Raw genomic sequence first — 17,069 nt, 5'->3', positions numbered from 1 at the left:
TCTATCATATCCCCCTTTAGTCTCCTCTTTTCCAAGCTGAAAAGTCCTAGCCTCTTTAATCTCTCCTCATATGGGACCCGTTCCAAACCCGTAATCATTTTAGTTGCCCTTCTCTGAACCTTTTCTAATGCCAATATATCTTTTTTGAGATGAGGAGACTATATCTGTACACAGTATTCAAGATGTGTGTGTACCATGGAATTATACAAGGCAATAAGATACTCTCCATCTTATTTTCTATCGCCTTTTTAATGATTCCTAACATCCTGTTTGCTTTTTTGACCGCCGCTGCACACTGCATGGACGTCTTCAGAGAACTATCCACGATGACTCCAAGATCTTTTTCCTGATTCATTGTAGCTAAATTAGCCCCCATCATATTGTATGTATAGTTGGGATTATTTCTTCCAGTGTGCGTTACTTTACATTTATCTACATTAAATTTCATTTGCCATTTTGTTGCCCAATCACTTAGTTTTGTGAGATCTTTTTGAAGTTCTTCACAGTCTGCTTTGGTCTTAACTATCTTGAGCAGTTTATTATCATCTGCAAACTTTGCCACCTTACTTTTTACCCCTTTCTCCAGATCATTTATGAATAAGTTGAATAGGATTGGTCCTAGGACTGACTGTTGGGGAACACCACTAGTTACCCCTCTCCATTCTGAGAATTTATCATTTATTCCTACCTTTGTTCCCTGTCTTTTAACCAGTTCTCAATCCATGAAAGGACCTTCCCTCTTATCCCATGACAACTTAATTTACATAAGAGCCTTTGGTGAGGGATCTTGTCAAAGGCTTTCTGGAAATCTAAGTACAATATGTCCACTGGATCGCCCTTGTCCACATGTTTGTTGACCCCTTCAAAGAACTCTAATAGATTAGTAAGACATGATTTCCCTTTACAGAAACCATGTTGACTTTTGCCCAACAATTTATGTTCTTCTATGTGTCTGACAATTTTATTCTTTACTATTGTTTCAGCTAATTTTCCCGGAACTGACGTTAGACTTACCGGTCTGTAATTGCTGGGATCACCTCTAGAGCCTTTTTTAAATATTGGCATTACATTAGCTATCTTCCAGTCATTGGGTACAGAAGCCAATTTAAAGGACGGGTTACAAACCATAGTTAATAGTTCCGCAGCTTCACATTTGAGTTCTTTCAGAACTGTTGGATGAATGTCATCTGGTCCCGGTGACTTGTTACTGTTAAGTTTATCAATTAATTCCAAAATCTCCTCTAGTGATGCCTCAATCTGTGACAATTCCTCCGATTTGTACCTACAAAAGCCGGCTCAGGTTTGGGAGTCTCCCTAACATCCTCAGCCATGAAGACTGAAGCAAAGAATCCATTTAGTTTCTCCACAATGACTTTATCATCTTTAAGTGCTCCTTTAGTATCTCGATCATCCGGGGCCCCACTGGTTGTTTAGCAGACTTCCTGCTTCTGATGTACTTAAAAACATTTTGTTATTACCTTTTGAGTTTTTGGCTAGCCGTTCTTCAAACTCCTCTTTGGCTTTTCTTATTACATTTTTACACTTAATTAGGCAATGTTTATATTCCTTTCTATTTACCACACTAGTCCTGTGTCTCTTTGTCAAATTTCAGTTTTATGTAGTCTGGCTCTCTCAAAAAGAAAACATCAAGCCTCCAGTACACACTTGCTATCCATATTTCTCTTTGTGGATCTCTCCTTATCTGCTTATTTGTAGATCTATACAGGAGAACTGTCAGTCAAAATCTACGTATTTGACAAGCACATTATACACACCCAGTGTGGTATCTGGGTGCCAGTGTTTATTCCTAGAAAAGAAGAGATTATAAAACTAGCATATTTTGTTTCACTATCAGGCCTGTGGCATCTGACAGGTTCTGATGTTCTCACTGAGCAACACACAGTTCATTCTAAGTCATTTTTTCCTAATGCCTAGTGCAGGGGTGGCCAACCTGTGGCTCCGGAGCCACATGCGGCTCTTCAGAAGTTAATATGTGGCTCCTTCTGTAGGCACTGACTCCGGGGCTGGAGCTACAGGCGCCAACTTTCCAGTGTGCTGGGGGGTGGTCACTGCTAAAGCCCTGGCTTTGCCAGAGGCCCTGCCTCCACTCCGCCCCCTCCCCTGAGTCTGCTGTGCCCTCACTCCTCCTCCCCCCGCAGAGTCTCCACGCCAGGGAACAGCTGATCGGGAGGTGTTGGGGGTGGGGGAGCTGACAGGGCGCTGCTGATGTATTACTGTGGCTCTTTGGCAATGCACATTGGTAAATTCTGGCTCCTTCTTCAGGCTCAGGTTGGCAACTCCTGGCCTAGTGTCACAACCACTTGTACGATGTGTCTGACATAGGTTCTCTGGTTTAATGCTTAACATGTATAATTTGGATGTAGATTTTATTTGGCAATTTTGTTAGTAGTAGCAGTCAGGTACAATGAATTGATTCGGTCAGTTCATTAATGAATCCCCATCATCATGGGATCTAATGGAGATGAATTTGTTATCATTTTCAGCAATGAGAATCAAGGAGAGAGCCAAGGGAAATTTGGCAGGCAGTTATTCTGTCCCTCATGATATCACATTTAAAAGTTAACTTTGCAGGAGAGATTAATATGTAGTTGTAAAATAAAAAGTAAGATAATTATACTGTATGGTTTAGATATGGTCAGTTCTATGCCTTGCTCCTTTTCTCAACTCAGAAACGTGACCTGAGCAAAGTGGTGGCCATTCTGGGGTGATGTTTTCTCCTAAAGACATGTAGAGATTTAAAAGTATCCCCTAACTTTAGATAGGTTAGCTTTTGGGTGCTGGTCTTTGAAAACCAGACCAGCAGTGTCTCAGGGAGGGCTAGCCGAAAAACAAGAATTCAATTTTGTGACAAAATTTAAAGGGTTTGCATTTTGTTTTCATTCAGCATCAGAATGAAACCAGGATTTCCAAAATGTTTCACAAAATAAGTGTCTGGTGATTAGGGTATTCTCCTATGTGGGAGACCCAGGTTCAAATCCCTGTTCTGCTTGATTTGGAGCATATGCTTGAACTCAGATCTTTGATATCTCAAGTGAATGCTCTAACCACTGGGCTATTGGCTATCCTGCATTGGGTCTTTTTCAGTGTGACTAGAAATTTCATCCTGAAGCTGAGGAAAATTGAATCAATATGATACATTTCCACACAAAAATGGAATGGTCAAGAAGACTGAAAGACAAGATCTTCTTGTCCACTGGTGATCTTGACCATTTAGCTCTTTCTGCTGACTTAGCCATGCATATGTGTAACCATTATGATGCTAATTTTTCCATTAGGAACAGGACTGAGATCATCAATTTATTTCAGAGACCAAATACCCCTTACTGCCAAGTTGGGGCAAAACTGAACCGGTTTGCCAGAGATAAGACTTTGTGTTACATTACAAAATCTGTGCTGCCCAGATGCTCCTTATGGATAAGGGCAGAGGCATATTAGCAGATCAATATGGGAAAATGTGCACTGCTATATCTGGTCTTTGGATGAAGGACTACAGTCCACAAGGATATATGTTTGGTATGTACCACAAACAGTAAATTCATTCAGGACCAAATCCTGGCCCCATTGAAGTGAATTGTAAAAGTCTCTTAAGTCAATGGGACAGTATTTGGTCTTTAATGTTAAGATAAAAACAAGAAGCACCCACTCTATAGCTCTGTTTGTATATGTGTAATGTATTCTTTTTTAAGGCTAAAATTGAATGCTTCCTTATGCATTTTGCTCTGCAGAACTGTTCATTTCTGCCTTTCTTTCTGAATATGTCACAGACCTCAGGTATTGTTGAAGTAGAGCAGTTTTGTTCAGAGCTAATTATAAAATAGCCAGGGAAAGTAAACCACTTTAAAATTGATTAGTTTTTTGGTGTTGTTTTTTTTGTTTTTTTTTTAACTGATCAGTAACAAATCAGTGTTTAAACTTTGGATGGGCAGCACAGCTAGTGAATGACTTACAAAAAGGATACTCAATCAGCCATCATTTACTTTTGCTAATTAAATGGAAAAGCAAGGAAGCAGGTATGGAAATTTGAAGCAAGCACTAGAAGTCCAGCATTACAGTACATTTTGCAGAGATGCTAGAATCATAGTTTAGTCACCTCAGTGGACTAGGAGTAGTGCTTTGTAATGAACTGATTCATGATCAGTTCTGTTGGTTTTGGACGTCCTTTGTGATTTTTGTCTCTCTGAGGATTCAAAGAAAAGAAACAGCAAGGGAAGCCAGTAGAGTATGAAAACTATAACACTCTCAGGGCTGATATTGGAAGCCTAGGTCCAAAGTCTGATGTTGGCTACTCCAGTGTAAATGCAGTGTAACTCCACTGAAATACACTGTGTTCTATTAGATTCCCTCCAGTGTACCTGAGAGAATAATCTGCCCCCTGGGCTTTCCTTTCCTTTTTTAGTAATTCAAGTCAGCCATTTGTTTTTTACATATTAATTGAAACATATTTTATGTTTGTTCTCATATTAGTTGGCTGACATAGGTCATTTTTAGTGCTTCTGTAAGGAAGGTACTTATTTTGGTCAGGTATAATGTGAACAGGTGCTATATATGTTTCCTCGCTCATTTCTGCTAGTGCATCTCAATTTTGACCCATAGTCTTGACCATTTCACTTTTATTCCTGGGCCAGATTGTGTAATGTTTTTGAGATGTGGACAGATATCCACTGGAGATTAGGTTGAAGTAACTCATTTTCAGCTCTGATAAAATTAAAATGTAACCCAAGTTTCCAGAGGTAGAAGGGGGCTAATGTATTATCCAATTTTGCCAGTTAGTCTTTTCTGTTTAAAAGGGCGCTGTCAACTTAAAAATCATACATGGTAAAAAAATTTCCAGAAAGAAATATTCCTACAGTAGTACCCAAGATAAATTTAACTGAAAGAGGTTAGAGGGGGGAAATCTATATTAGCTTCCAGTTTGCTCACACCATATGCATTTGACAGCCCTTCACATCTAGTTAGTTTTATTGTTTCCTCTGTGCAGTGTCAGTTTCTCCATTGGTTGTGTGTGACATGAGAGTAAAAAGCATTAAAAGGTAGAAGGGAAAGGAAAACAAAAATGGGTGAGAAGACTTAGATGCAGGTATAATATCTGAAACTACTTTTAACACATTTGAAAAGAACCAGTTCTCAAATTGACCATGCCCCTTTGAACATTATTCCATCTTCAGTGGGTACTAGCCAGTTTCAATCAGCTGATAGCAGTATCACACAAAATAACTTAATATTTGGCCTCAGAAGTGGTATAATAGTGACTGAAGAATAAAAGGAAAAAGCAAGCTTGAAAGGGAGCCTGAGGCTGAAGTGCAAGTTAAAGATGACCTTGTAAAGTTTAACGTATATTTGGAGGGCAGAGGATGAAAAATATAACTGGACAATCAGTAGGAAGAATAAAAGTAGTTCTTCGAGTAATTGCTCATATCAATTCCAGTTAGGTGTGTGCATGCGCCGCATGCACGGATGTCGGAAACTTTTTCCCTAGCGGCTACCTATCGAGGATATGTCTGTAACCAGGGTCAAGGTGGGTTGAGGGGAATGACTCTGTCCCCACCTCCGAGGTAAGGCTTGGGAGTCACCTAACTGGAATTGACATGAGCAATCACTCGAAGAAGAAAAAACGGTTACTTACCTTTCTGTAAGTGTTGTTCTTTGAGATGTGTTGCTCATATCTATTCCATTCCCACCCACCTTCCCCTCTGTCGCAGTAGCCAGCAAGAAGAAACTGAAGGGGGGTCGGGCCGGCAGGGTCTTATATAGAACACCACATCGGCGCCGCTCCAGGGGGCTCCCCAGCCGGCCCGACGGGTAGCTGCTAGGGGAAAAGTTTCTGACATCCGTGCACGCGGCGTGAGCACACACCTAACTGGAATAGATATGAGCAACACATCTCGAAGAACAAGTTACAGAAAGGTAAGTAAGTGTTTTTTCAGTCATTTTGGCAAATTTCTCATATATTTGCATTATTTCAGCCACAGTTCTCCCTACTTCCTCCAATAGAGCCAAATTCTGCCCTTCAGTGTGTATGCCTCTCCCATTAATGTCAGTGGGAGTTATATACTCACAACAGAAGATAGAGTTTGGCCTCTCCCTTTGTGAACAGCTGTCATTGATCGCTATGATACCAATTTTGGGGGAGATTTGGCTCCCATTGGCTTTCAGTAGGACTTGTGCTCCTAAATTTTGTAGGCACTTTTGAAAATCTCCCCCTCCATTCGTACCCAATCAATGGGAATTATATGCAATCAGGCTGGGACTATATTGAGGTTCTTTTGAAAAATCTTCCCACCTTTTCTTTAGCACCAGTGTAGCTCCACCAGTGCTGTCAGTGTCATCTGATTGTTGGCATTTGTACCACAGTATCATATAGGCCTGTTTACACCATTAGCAGATAGTCTGTAATAGCACTGCCCATTGTTGCGAGCACTGGTGGAGCTGCAATGGTGTTACAACAACGATGGCAGATTTTCACAAAAAACCACTTCAGACACGGCCATAGGGAGAATTTAACAGCCCTTTTGTGTGTTTATCCATTTATATGCATTAAATTCTCTCTTAAGGATTATGCTATTCATGTGAAGTGAAAAAGAAATACACAATACCTCTGAATTTAAGAACAGGTATTTCTGTTTCATTGAGGAAAATGCTGACACATTATTGTGTGTTATCACTTGCGCCTTTAATTTTAGCATCAGACAAAAGCTCTGTAATCTTCTAGCCTAAAAGTTTGCTTCCCTTTCACTCTGTATAAAGTATTTATCTTGTGTGGCTAACTGATTTTCAGTTGGGAGTAGCAACACAAAATAATGAGATACCTGGAGAACATAAATGGAACTTTATTATCCCCAACAAGAGAAGAAAAGGGGCTTTAGAACTTGGGACAGTTAATCAAAAATAGGCACACAGAAATAAATATAAACGTAGACAGAAGATACCCTCTTCCATTCCCAATTTGAGAGCAAGTATAAAAAATTATAAATTTCCAAGAAACTTGCAAATCAATGGTGGAAGGAATAAGATGAAAAAAGCCATACGGTGTCTTATACACAGTGCCTCCCTGAGCTCTGTGGAGAAGAGCAGAACAAGAGAGATGCCCTTGTGTTATGCTCCATGTGGTAAGAACATCCCCACTCGGTCATGTATCATTAGTGGTATTTGACTGATGAACTTTTATCATGACAGAACATACTCTACCACTTCATCTACAGGACTAGCTATCTGCAAAAGAAAGCTGTTATCTGGGAAAGGGGATGAACTGCTAGCTTTAAGTGCTGGGACTCAGAGTGGTTGACCTGGTGCTTTCTCTCTTTCCCTTTCCCTATCTCATGTGGTTCCCCAAGAAGGTGAACGGGATTCCTAGGACCATGTGCTGGTTCTGAGGGGTATGGTGGGGGGTGGGGTGGAAGTGTTAGCTCCTCCTGCCATACCTTAGTTCTGTCCCTGCTCCTACACTGCTACAGTGTGCTCTGACAGTTCCCATGCATTCCCGGTGTGGTGTCTGCTGCTGCTACTGTTCTGCTGCAGCTTTGGCAGCAGCATGGGCCCAGCTCTTTAGAATGCTCCATTTAGCAATTATTTTTGTATGCTCCCAAGACATTGCTGATCAGTGCAAGTCAGATAAGGGAAATGGGAATTTTTAGCAGTTTAGAACTCAGCTAAACCTGAACACATTTAATGGGATAAAGAATAAACACTTCTCTAGCCTGAGGGCTCTCTCCCTTGCCAAATTTCAAAGGCTTCCTGCAAACTATGGAGGTGTAGGAACTTCTTAAAAAAAGGTTGCAAGAATCTTTTACAACTGAAAATGTTATGCAGCCTGAATATAGGGGTTACTACAAGCTTCCCCTTTAATACATATGTACATGTACTGGGAAAGTATGAGTATTTTGGTGCGAGGATCTAATGGCCAGCCCCCGATGATGGATTTAAAGAGACTGGTAACAACAAATACATGAAGAAAATGTGGGATTATTCCTTTAAGCATAGATATTATTTACTTAACTTGCATGGACTCCCATATTTCATACCATGTAACAAGGGCAGAATAAGCCACTTTTTTGGTACTTATTTCAAAGGGTTCTGTACCACACTGTAAAAGAAATAGCTGCTATTAATGAAGTTTTGTTGTGTTCTGTTTCAAAGGATCAGCTATTACCTCCTTCCTCTTAAAAGGTGATAACTGTAGTTTCAAAATAGTCAAAATCATGCCCTCTGAAATCATCTGGGAGCAGACAATTAAATTTTGTAATCACTTCTGCTATACTGCAATGATTAAGTATTATTACAACTTGACTACATACTATGCACGCAATTAGAAATTTACCGGACTACCTATAACAGATTCTAGGTCTTTCCCAGATGTTTATTAATTCCCATTAGTTTTCCACAGTTCAGTCACCTTGATGCTCCACCTGTACTCCATTATAATAATTATGTGTTTGTTTTTACTTTATTGATCTATATAACATGAGGAAATGCTAAGTAGCATCTCAGGGAGCCTTGGCATGTATAGGCAAATATAAGTGTTCATATTAGCTAATCTTTTGGGTTTATATTTGCAGTGCATGTATTGGATCCCAGGATCCTTACTGTGGCTGGGACATGGTGATGAAGAAATGCACAACACTGGAAGAAAGTCTAAGCATGAGTCAGTGGGAGCAAAGCATCACTGTGTGTCCAGTAAGTCCAAGAAAATTCATTGACCTCTTAAAGTTCTTGAGTTCATGTGGATCTCATGTAAACTAGTCACTGTAAGATTTCTCAGGCTGAGAACATAATTATACACAAAGCACATTGCTTCAGGCCTTTCCGCTCAGATGTGGACTGTAAACGTATTTGTGTTTCAGTTCGTAGCCAACTAATTTGCAGTACAGTATGTTCAAGACATTGTTTGCAATTTTATACGGAGCAGTCAGCTTTCTTCCACCACCGTACACGTTCCCACTTTGAAGATGAATATTCAGAGACAAATTACAGCAAAATGTTTTTCCCTCCAGAATTTCCCCCCCCACAAACACACACACTTTGTACTGTAAAATCAGATTTTAATTGCTAGAGATGGAATCTTGCCCCCTGAGGTTGTTATTGCTAATTTTAAAAGTCACATAATGATTCACAAAGTTCACTAATTGAAAAGGTGCTATCCTTCTAGAGACACAAAGTGGATTGTTTGGATGCAGAAAACCCACACATATAATGACACATGAAAACTGATTATAGCAAGTATAATATTTATGACTACTCAGGGTTTTTTTTGTTTGTTTGTTTGTTTGTTTGAAATTTCATATGGGATGGAGTTGATATATGCTCTCTCTCCTGTTTAGTCTGGCCTCAACATTTTAGTATCATACTCAAAATATGTAATGAAATAAACAATAAAATAATAAATATTTTATTATTTAATATACCAATACAGATGGTCTTTTATAAACAAAGAAGAAAATTCCCTTCCCCAAGGAGTTTGCAAACTAATGGCCAGATTCTGCTTCACCTATTCATGTTGACTAGTACCTTGGTCCTGAAATAGTTGCATTTCATTCAGTGGGATTATTCTAGAACAGGAGTCGGCAACCTACGGCATGCGTGCCAAACATGGCACACAAGCCGATTTTGAGCAGCACGCAGCTGCCTGCTGCGGTCCCGGCCCCCAGCCCTACTCAGCCCTCCTGCCCACTGCTCTCCCCTGTGGGGGCAGGAGGCAGAAGCTTGGTTATGCGGCAGCCAAGCTCCCCCACACACACTTCTTCCCCCAGCGTGGTACTTTCCTGCCCCTCCCCCTCTCCTTCCCTGCGCCAATCAGCTGATGGCCCGTGCGATGGGGAGGGGGAAGAGTGGCAGCGTGCACACAGCTCCGTAGAGGATGCAGAGAGAGGTAGGGACGGGGCCTTGGGGAAGGGGGTGGAACAGGGCCTATCCCTTCCAGCCCCCCCTGCCATGAGCCGCTCAGGCCAGGGGGTGGGAGCACCCCCACGAGCCGAGCACCCCAGCCCTCTGCCCTGAACCCCCCTCACACACTCAGCATTCTGAGCACCCCCACACACCGATCCCTCTGCCCTGACCCTTGAACCCACCCCACACCCAGCGTTCTGCCCTGCACCCCCCACATCCCTCAGTCTTCTGCCCTGCACCCTCAACACACCCCCAGCCCTCTGCCCTGACCCTTGAACCCCCCCACACTCCCAGCCTTCTGCCCTGCACTCTCCACACACCCCCAGCCCTCTGCCCTGCACCCCTCACACCCCTCAGGTCTCTGCCTTGACCCTGAACCCCACATACCCAGCGTTCGGCCCTGCACCCCCACACCTCCACTGCCCTGAACTCCCCACTGCCCTCTGCCCTGACCCCTGAACATCCTCCCACACACCCAGCCTTCTGCCTTGCACCCCCACAGCCCCATCCCTCCGTCCTGACCCCGAACCCCTCCCCGCACCCAGCCTTCTGCCCTGAACCTCCCACTGCCCTCTGCCCTGACCCCTGAACACCCCACACACATCCAGCCTTCTGCCCTGCACCTCCACAGCCCCATCCCTCTGTCCTGACCCCTGAACCCCCCCAGACACTCCAGCCCTCTGCCCTGAACCCCATCCCCCAGCCCTCTGCCCTGGCCCCTGAAACCCCCCCCCAGGTCTGGGGTCCTGGCCGCAGGCCCTGCTCAGCCCGCTGCCAGCCTAGGTGAACAGAACCCCAGGCTGGCAGTGAGCTGAGCAGGCTGGCGGCGTAAGATCAGCATTTTAATTTAATTTTAAAAGACACTCCTTAAACATTTTGAAAACCTTGTTTACTTTACATACAATAGTTTAGTTATATAATATAGACTTATAGAAAGAGACCTTCTAATAATGTTAAAATGTATTACCGGCACACGAAACCTTAAATTAGAGTGAATAAATGAAGACTCGGCACACCACTTCTGAAAGGTTGCCGACCCTTTTCTAGAAGTAAGGTACTAGTCAGCATCAGGGTGGTAGAATGTATCTGTAAATTAGATTGATAGCATAATTGGAATAGACACCCAACCAATGTGGAAGAGAAGGAGGGTAGTCAACAGAAACCTCAGGAAAAGGGAATGCTGCTCTTTGCAGAATACGATTTACAAAGAATTCAGATAGTGCTATTTTAGATACACTCAAGAGCAAGAGTAGACAATATGGAGGTGAGAATAGTAAAGGAAATCAAGCAAAAGACAGACCAGAAGAATGTGGAAACACCTTGCACTGAAGAAGAGGGAGGTTGTTAAGGCACAGAAGTGGCTACAACTGGTACTGATTCTTGAGTAGGGAGAAGAAAACAAAAGGAGAAGTGAAGCAAGATAATTATACAGACCATATGGAACAAGAGAAGGAATAGAAGGAAATGAGAACTAAGATATAAGCAAGGAAAGAACTATATGGATGCCTGAACGTGAGAAGTAGAGACAGAACTTGATGCGTAGTCAAGGAGCCAGTGGAAGGAGGGGCAGTGAGAGATGATTTTTAGCTGCAGTGTTTTGGATAGACTAGAAAGGGGAGAAGAAAGGAAGCCGGAAAGAAAGGGAGGTTATGATAGTCAAGATTAAAAATAACTGGTGCATGAGGCAGGGGTTAGCAGTCAGGATACACAGGAGAAGTCAGATTTTAGGCATGTTACAAAGGAAGAACAGCAGGATTTTTTCAAGATCCTGAATGCTGTGAGATTCAAACAGGGCACAAGCCTGGGTGGCAGGGAATATAATGCAGTTATCATTGAAAAGGTTGGGGAGAGGAAAGTGACTTAAAGGATAGGTGATGAATATAGGAATAAAATGTCACCCTTGAACTTAGATAAAAAAATACCTTTTGACTGTCTGAACTGTCTCCCCCAACCTGACTGTCTCCCAGGGCTGCCTAGACGTGTCTGAGTGCTCTGTGAGGGAGCTTCTCTAAAGCACTCAGTTTTGACCTGACACTGCTCCCGCTGAAGTCAATGGCTAACTTCAGCAGAAAAAGTTAAGCTAGTATTAAGCATACCACTGTCTACCTTCCAAAACTGACAGTGACCACTAATGGGGGGTAAAACCCACTTGGAGACTTGCTTTTTTATAATGAAAAACTGCTTGTATGCTTACAAGCAGTTTTCTAGTAACCAACAGTTAGTGCTTTAGCATCAAGTTCACACATCCCTCTCAGTATTTTTCTATTAAATACATACTAAAGAAAAGAGGGGGCGAGGGGTTGTTTGTTTTTTGTTTGTTTGTTTTTTGCCTTTGGGAATATTTGAGATCATCTGTGGTGTACAAATAGAAATGTGTATTCTAAACACTACTCTCAAATTCATTTTGAAGCTAAATCCACCTCTCAAGGCTTTTAGGCTTTTCCTCATCGTGTTATATTGTTGTTGTTGTTTGTTCTGGCCAGTTTCACATTTTTAATAAACATTTTCAAACCAGCAAAGAACTCTCAGTCTAATGACTGACAGACTGATATTGGTTAAAGACAAGGAGTACAGAAGAGTGAATAAAGTGGTGTTTTGGTCACATCTTGTTAATACATGGTTACGTTAACACAGTTTTCCCCCATTTCCTAAGATTATTCCAAAGTTACTCCAAAGGTTTGTTAGTACACCTTTACCCCACTATAACACCACCTGATATAACATGGGTTTGCATATAGTGCAGTAGCAGCGGGGCTCTGGCAGCAATTTAAAGGGCTTGGGCTCCCCCGCAGCTGCTGGAGCATGGAGCTCTTTAAATCCCTGCCGGAGTCCTGCCGCCGCTACGCCAGGGCAGCGGCAGCAGGGCTTGCCGGCGATTTAAAGGGCCTGGGGGCTCTGGCTTCTGTGGGGAGCCACAGGCCCTTTAAATCACCGCTGGAGCCCTGCCGCCCCTACCCCAGGGCTGTGGCAGCAGGGCTCCACCGACGATTTAAAGGGCCTGGGGCTCCCCGTAGCAGCTGGAGCCCGGAGCTCTTTAAATCACTGCTGGAGCCCTGCTGGCTGGCCCTACCCCGGTATAACGGGGTTTCAGCTATAACGCAGTAGGGATTTTTGGCTCCCCACTACTGCATTATAGCGAGGTAGAGGTGTATAAATCAGGTAGTTTCTTCACAGGCATCATGAAGAAGTGGATCTTCAGGAGGATACAGAGAGAGTAATGGCCTTAAAGGTGAACTCAGGAAAGACTTTCCCTGCAGTGTGTCCAGAAAGCTACAGAATCCAGAGTTCAGTAGAGTGAAAGAGAAATGCAAGTTCCAGACTCAAGTTTTCTTCACTAAAAATGCCCTGCCAGCAGTGCCATTCTGATTATATTGCAAGTGGGCTGCTAGCTTGAGTGCCTCAGATGACCTCAACTTCCACAATACTAATTAGGAGAAAAGCAGTCAGGCCTCAAATCAAGGTCAAAACTAACACCTAAAAACTTAATTCTGAAATAGACCTGCAGCCAGTGTAAGTCACAGATCACAAGTATAACCGCTACATGACCCCGACTTGCTTAGCAGGCAGGCTGATGCTTTCTTCATTAGTTACAATTTTTGATGGTATTACCCAACATGGAGTTGATTGCTGTGACCCAGTCTCCAGGGGACAAAGGCATGGGTGGGCTCTGAAGCATAAATTAAAAACGGTTCTCCTACATACTACGGTACTTTGAAATGTTTTTCTCTTGTGTCCTGCCACTTTGACCACAAAACTGTGAATTGTCTCCTCACCAGCCCCTACAAGCCCTTGGGGACTCTGCCCCATTCCCATACTTGTGAAACTATCACAGCCCAAACATGGGACACAATATGTGACAAGTAACCAAAATGAGGGGCACACAAAATTTTTCATGAAGGAAGCGTAAAATGCTCTCATCTTTGTTTCTTTAGTATAAATTACTTTTTCTTTTACTTTTTTTCCATGATTCTTTAGGTCTGATGTAAGTAATTGCAAACAATATAACTCAGGGAACACCAAATTTGTGTGGAACTTGGATAACTAGACAACAATGGGGCTAAAATGGGACTGTCTCTTGAAATGTATGCCAAGTATCAGAAGGGTAGCCGCGTGAGTCTGCATCTACAGAAACAACGAGCAGTCCAGTGACACCTTAAAGACTAACAGATTTATTTGGGCATAAGCTTTCATGGGTAAAAAAATGCACTTCTTCAGATGCATGGAGTGAAAATTACAGATGCAGGCATTATTATACTGACACATAAAGAGAAGGGAGTTACCTTACAAGTGGAGAACCAGTGTTGACCGGGACAATTCAATCTGGGTGGATGTGGTCCACTCCCAAAAATTAATGAGGAGGTCTCAATACCAAGAGAGGGAAAATTGCTTTTGTAATGAGTGAGCTAGCCACTCTCAGTCCCTATTCAGGCCCAAATAATGGTGTTAAGTTTGCAAATGAATTGTAGCTCTGCAGTTTCTCTTTGAAGTTTGTTTTTGAAGGTTTTTTTTGTTGCAGGATGGCTACTTTTAAATCAGTTATTCAATGTCCAGGGAGATTGAAGAGTGCTCCTACTGGCTTTTGTAGGTTACCATTCCTGATGCCTGATTTGTGTCCATTTATGCTTTTACATAGAGACTGTCTGGTTTGGCCAGTGTACATTGCAGAGGGGCATTTCTGGCATATATCACATAAGTAGAGGTGCAGCCCCAGATGGTGGGGCTGATGTGGTTGGGTCCTCTGATGGTGTCGCTAGAGTAGTCATGGGGACAGTAGGCAACAAGGTTTGTTACAGAGATTGGTTCTTGGGTTAGTGTTTCTGTGGTGTCGTGTGTAGTTGCTAGTGAGTATTTGCTTCAGGTTGAGGGGCTGTCTGTAAGCAAGGACTGGCCTGCCTCCTAAGGTCTGTGAGAGTGAGGGATTGTTTTCCATTGGTGTTCTGTTATTTTCCTTGTTGGGCCTGTCCTGTGGTAGGTGACTTTTGGGTACCCATCTTGCTCTGTCAATCTGTTTTCTCACTTCCCCAGGTGGGTATTGTAGTTTTAAGAATGTTTGATAAAGATCTTGTAGGTGTTTGTCTCTGTCAGATATCAGGAATGGTAATGTACAAAAGCCAGTAGGAGAACACTTCAATCTCCCTGGACATTCAGTAAAAGATTTTAAAATAGCCATCGTTCAGCAAAAAAACTTCAAAAACAGACTTCTAAGAGAAACTGCAGAACTAAAATTCATTTGCAAATTTAACATTATTTTATTAATTTGGGCTTGAATAGGGACTGGGAGTGGCTGGCTCACTCACTACAGAAGAAATTTTCCCTCTCTGGGTGTTGACACCTCCTCATCAATTATTGGGAGTGGACCACATCCACCCTGATGGAATTTGCCTTGTTAAAAGTGGTTCTCCACTTGTAAGGTAACTCCTTTCTCTTCATGTGCCAGTATATTTATGCCTGTATCTGTAATTTTCAGTCCATGCATCTGAAGTGGGTTTTTCACAAAAAAACTTATGCCCAAATAAATCTGTTAGTCTTTAAGGTGCCACCGGACTCCTCATTGTTTTCTTGAAAAGTATCTGAGTTGTATGGCTCTGGCCAAGATTGCTCTGCTCCTTTCCTTAGTGCCCCTCTCCCCCAATGTCTCTTCACACTTACACAAAAGAGGCTGCTTCAGGGGTCATTATGGGAGTTGGTGGCATTAGGCTGATGAATGAGTGGGGGAGTGGTGGCAAAGGAAATTTCAGATTCTTTTCCTGCTTCCTAGCGGGAGTGGCACTTTCCTGGTGCAGGAGCAAAAATGATTTCCTCACCTCTGCTGAGTGTCTGTTATTCCTTATGAATCCCCTGATGCTTTTCCTCTGCCCCTTCCCCTCTTCAAGCCAGTTGAGATGGAGAGAAGGGGCAGCCCTTACAGCCCAGTTCCTCTACCTTTTAACAGCAAGGGCTCCTGGAAGGCCCCATAACGTCTGAGTCCCTGAGTGCTGGGGAGCTGTTGAGGCGAGAGCAGGAGGGGATGTATTCATGCCCGTGTGACATTTGTGTGTGCTATAAGCTCATCCAAGCAGGAGCCTCTCACGTTCTGGGATACAGTCCACGCCCGTGAGGGCTGTGTCACCACCTGCCCTGCAACCTGGGGTACCTCACAATGCTTTGCTGCTGTACCTTCCACCTGGGCCTCTCACAAACAGCATGCAGCTCACACCCTGCATCTGTGAATAGCTGCAGCCCTGTCCTGCAACTCTGACCACAGCAGCCTGTCAGCAAACATAAGCCACACTCTACCTTCCAGTAGCCGTGGTTACTACTTGTAGGGTGACCACAACACACTCCCAGTCCCAAATTTTCCTCCCAAAAAATGTGTTCTTCATTGTCCAGCCCTCTCCTGGACAGTTCAGATATTTTGGGTCCATTGCCTCTGTAATGGAACAATATCGAACAGTTTGCTAGTTTAAATTGAGCTAACCCAGATCCCAGTTTAACCACAACACTAGATTAGTTTTGATTAAAGAATAAAACAAGTGTATTTACCTAAAAAGAGAGATTTTAAATAGTACAAGTAATTAACGTTAGAAATGGTCACACGACGAATAAAGATGAAATGCTTTCCAGTGCTAAAACGTAACAAGCTAGACTTGGTTCAAGGTAAAATCCTTCCCACATGTTCCCAACAACAGGGCTGACCAAATTTCAGCTCAGGGTCCCTCCCAAAATTAAGCAATTTCCTTTGTCTTCTTAGGTGAAGAAGAGAAATGTCTCTCTCAATTAATAACTTGGGGTGTTCTTGCCCCTCACTTTTATAGTCTAGTCACCCTTTGAAATGGATTCTTCAGAGAATTACTCCTCAAAGCAAAGTTTATTCCAGCAGTGAAGAAAGCAAAGTGTAGTCAGGGGGTGAAGGTGCCCGTGCTCTTTCTTCTCTCCTATGTATGCTGAAATACAGATTTGCCTCGTTACGCTCTTGCTGTCTCAAGGACCTGGTTGACTACTATATATAAATTGAGGCACACACACAATCCTTTGTTTAAGATAGTCCTGATTAGGCAGGAGTGGTTAAACGGGTCTATGTGGGATTGAACATGAACATTGTACAGGGAGAATTCATACCTTACCTATAATGTTGCCATGTACATTTCATGGTGCTATTATTGACCAGTGAGTTATTAGTTTTCAAATGA

The 17,069-nt window shown here is 42.8% G+C and overlaps 1 protein-coding gene across 1 annotated transcript in view; it reads left to right on the top strand.

Annotated features, from left to right (window-relative positions):
* The window catches only part of SEMA5A (semaphorin 5A), a 633,881-nt gene that overhangs the window by 469,967 nt on the left and 146,845 nt on the right, over window positions 1-17,069 (top strand). Inside the window, exon 12 of the mRNA XM_039523675.1 lies at window positions 8,574-8,691. Coding sequence (XP_039379609.1) covers window positions 8,574-8,691 — 118 coding nt within the window. The remainder of the gene's footprint in view (window positions 1-8,573; window positions 8,692-17,069) is intronic.

The sequence above is a fragment of the Mauremys reevesii genome, linkage group 2 (assembly GCF_016161935.1).
Source record: "Mauremys reevesii isolate NIE-2019 linkage group 2, ASM1616193v1, whole genome shotgun sequence".
Taxonomy (NCBI): Eukaryota; Metazoa; Chordata; order Testudines; family Geoemydidae; genus Mauremys; species Mauremys reevesii.
This window is presented reverse-complemented; position numbering and strand designations above follow the sequence as displayed.